The sequence below is a fragment of the Orycteropus afer genome, unplaced genomic scaffold (genome assembly GCF_000298275.1).
Source record: "Orycteropus afer afer isolate SDZICR_OR568_19922 unplaced genomic scaffold, OryAfe1.0 scaffold00739, whole genome shotgun sequence".
Taxonomy (NCBI): Eukaryota; Metazoa; Chordata; class Mammalia; order Tubulidentata; family Orycteropodidae; genus Orycteropus; species Orycteropus afer.
The window spans coordinates 260,297-262,091 of NW_006922326.1; the positions used below are offsets into that span (position 1 = coordinate 260,297).

Sequence of the window (1,795 nt, forward strand, 5' to 3'; positions counted from 1 at the left end):
AGTCTCGCGATGCCGCTCCCAGGCTCGCGCTGGCGTTGTGCGCGCGATTGTTACTGCCTGGCCGCGGGAGAAATCGCGCTCGCGCCAAGGGACGTGTGTCTAAGCTCGCGTGGTCATGGAGGCTCTGCAGTCACAGTTGCTAGCCGTGACGACGGGCCGGAGCCGAAGGCTCTTGCTGCCCCTGCTGCTTCTCCTGCTGCCGATCGGAGCTTTGCATGGCTTGGAAGCAGAGGAGAGACCCCGGACCCGCCAAGAACAGTGCCACTTCTATGCGGGCGGACAAGTGTACCCCGGGGAGCCTTCCCGAGTATCGGTCGCCGACCACTCCCTGCACCTCAGCAAAGCCAAGAGTAGGTGGTGCTTCGCCAAAGGGTGATGACTGGTGGCAGGCGGAGGCAAGCGATAGTGGGGATGGCCAAGAGACACGTGTACTCTGATTGCAGTAGCTTCTTAGGGGCCTGGGCTTGACCAGCACCCCCTAAGCTGCCACCCGCCCAGGGCAGCTCTGCTTCTCTTGGGGGAGGGACTCTGGCTGCACAGAAAGGAATACTTTCCACTGATGAGATTTTGGAAGAGATTGTGGTTACCCCAAAAGCCGCAGATGAAAGAGAAAGGGTGGTCCTAGTTCTGGGCTCGCGGGCACTGTAGATGTTGTGCAGATTGAAACACTTCCTCAGATATCGCAAGTTCCTGCCACACATCCCGTCTGTTTCCAAGTACTAAATCCACTGCCCTCAAGTAGATTCTGACTCCTAGCGACCCTTTAGGACAGAATAGAACTGCCCCATAGGGTTCCAAGGCAAGATTTATTTGCTTGTTTTATTCTTTCCCAGTATTCAGGGAGGATGATGATTCACAGAAAGTTTGATGCAATAGAAAAGTGACTTAACAAAATGCTTACGAGAGCAAACATTCATTTCTCATTTTTATTTTTATAGCATCTTATAAGACTATTAAAAGCCATCATCCAAAACCGATATATTTGTTGGTTATTTTTTGTGTTTCTCAGAAAAGAGTCTATTACAGAATGTACTTTGGAGGGAAACAGGAAGAGAGGAGGTTGAAAATAACACATTTGGGTTGATGATAAACCTCGTGGCAAATTTGTGTCCTGCCAATTTGGTCTTTGATTATTTGCGTTTTTGTCCAGTGTACACAGCAAATGGCCACTTTCAGGGAAGGACACGTCAGACTAAAATACTTAGAAAGTTGTGGTATGCTGCATCGCATGTTAAATTAGCCAAAAAGAAGTGGATGGTGACTAGAGGGAAAAAGACTTGGCTGCTTGCTTGCTTTTCAGTACCCTACTTTTCCTACGGATCATATGATGTTTGGGGGTTCTGTTACAGCATGTTTCATGCCAGTATTTGGTGAAAAAAAGTACTGCTTCACAATTATAAATCCCTAGTTAATTGGGATGTTATGACTTAGGATGGGATGGAGTGATAAATGAAAAAAACTGTTTTGCCCCCTTAAGCATATGCAGTTCTTTCCTACTGAAAGTTAAACTACTTTTGAATTTTAGTTTGTAGAAAGCCAGTCTTGCAGTTTTAATATCGTCTTTCAAGTTCCATTGGTTTTACTTGCTTGGGAAGATACTTTGAAATATGTCAGCCAGTTAAAGTGTTTACTGACATTGCATGTATTTCTTATAGAAAACAAATCTATCCCAAGGTTGCTCATGGAAGCAAAAAGTAATAAATTTCCCCTTACCAGCAAACCTGTTCAAATTTTAGTTATTTGCTATAATTGTGTGTCATGTGTAGGATTGTCTAGAATTAAAGATATAAGAACT

General features: G+C 45.4%; 1 protein-coding gene across 1 annotated transcript in view; it reads left to right on the forward strand.

The window, feature by feature from the left end:
- Window positions 1-115: 115 nt before the first annotated feature.
- PRDX4 (peroxiredoxin 4) overlaps window positions 116-1,795 on the forward strand; it is a 15,092-nt gene continuing 13,412 nt past the window's right edge. Inside the window, exon 1 of the mRNA XM_007957367.2 lies at window positions 116-350. Within this exon, the coding sequence (XP_007955558.1) occupies window positions 116-350 (235 nt within the window). The remainder of the gene's footprint in view (window positions 351-1,795) is intronic.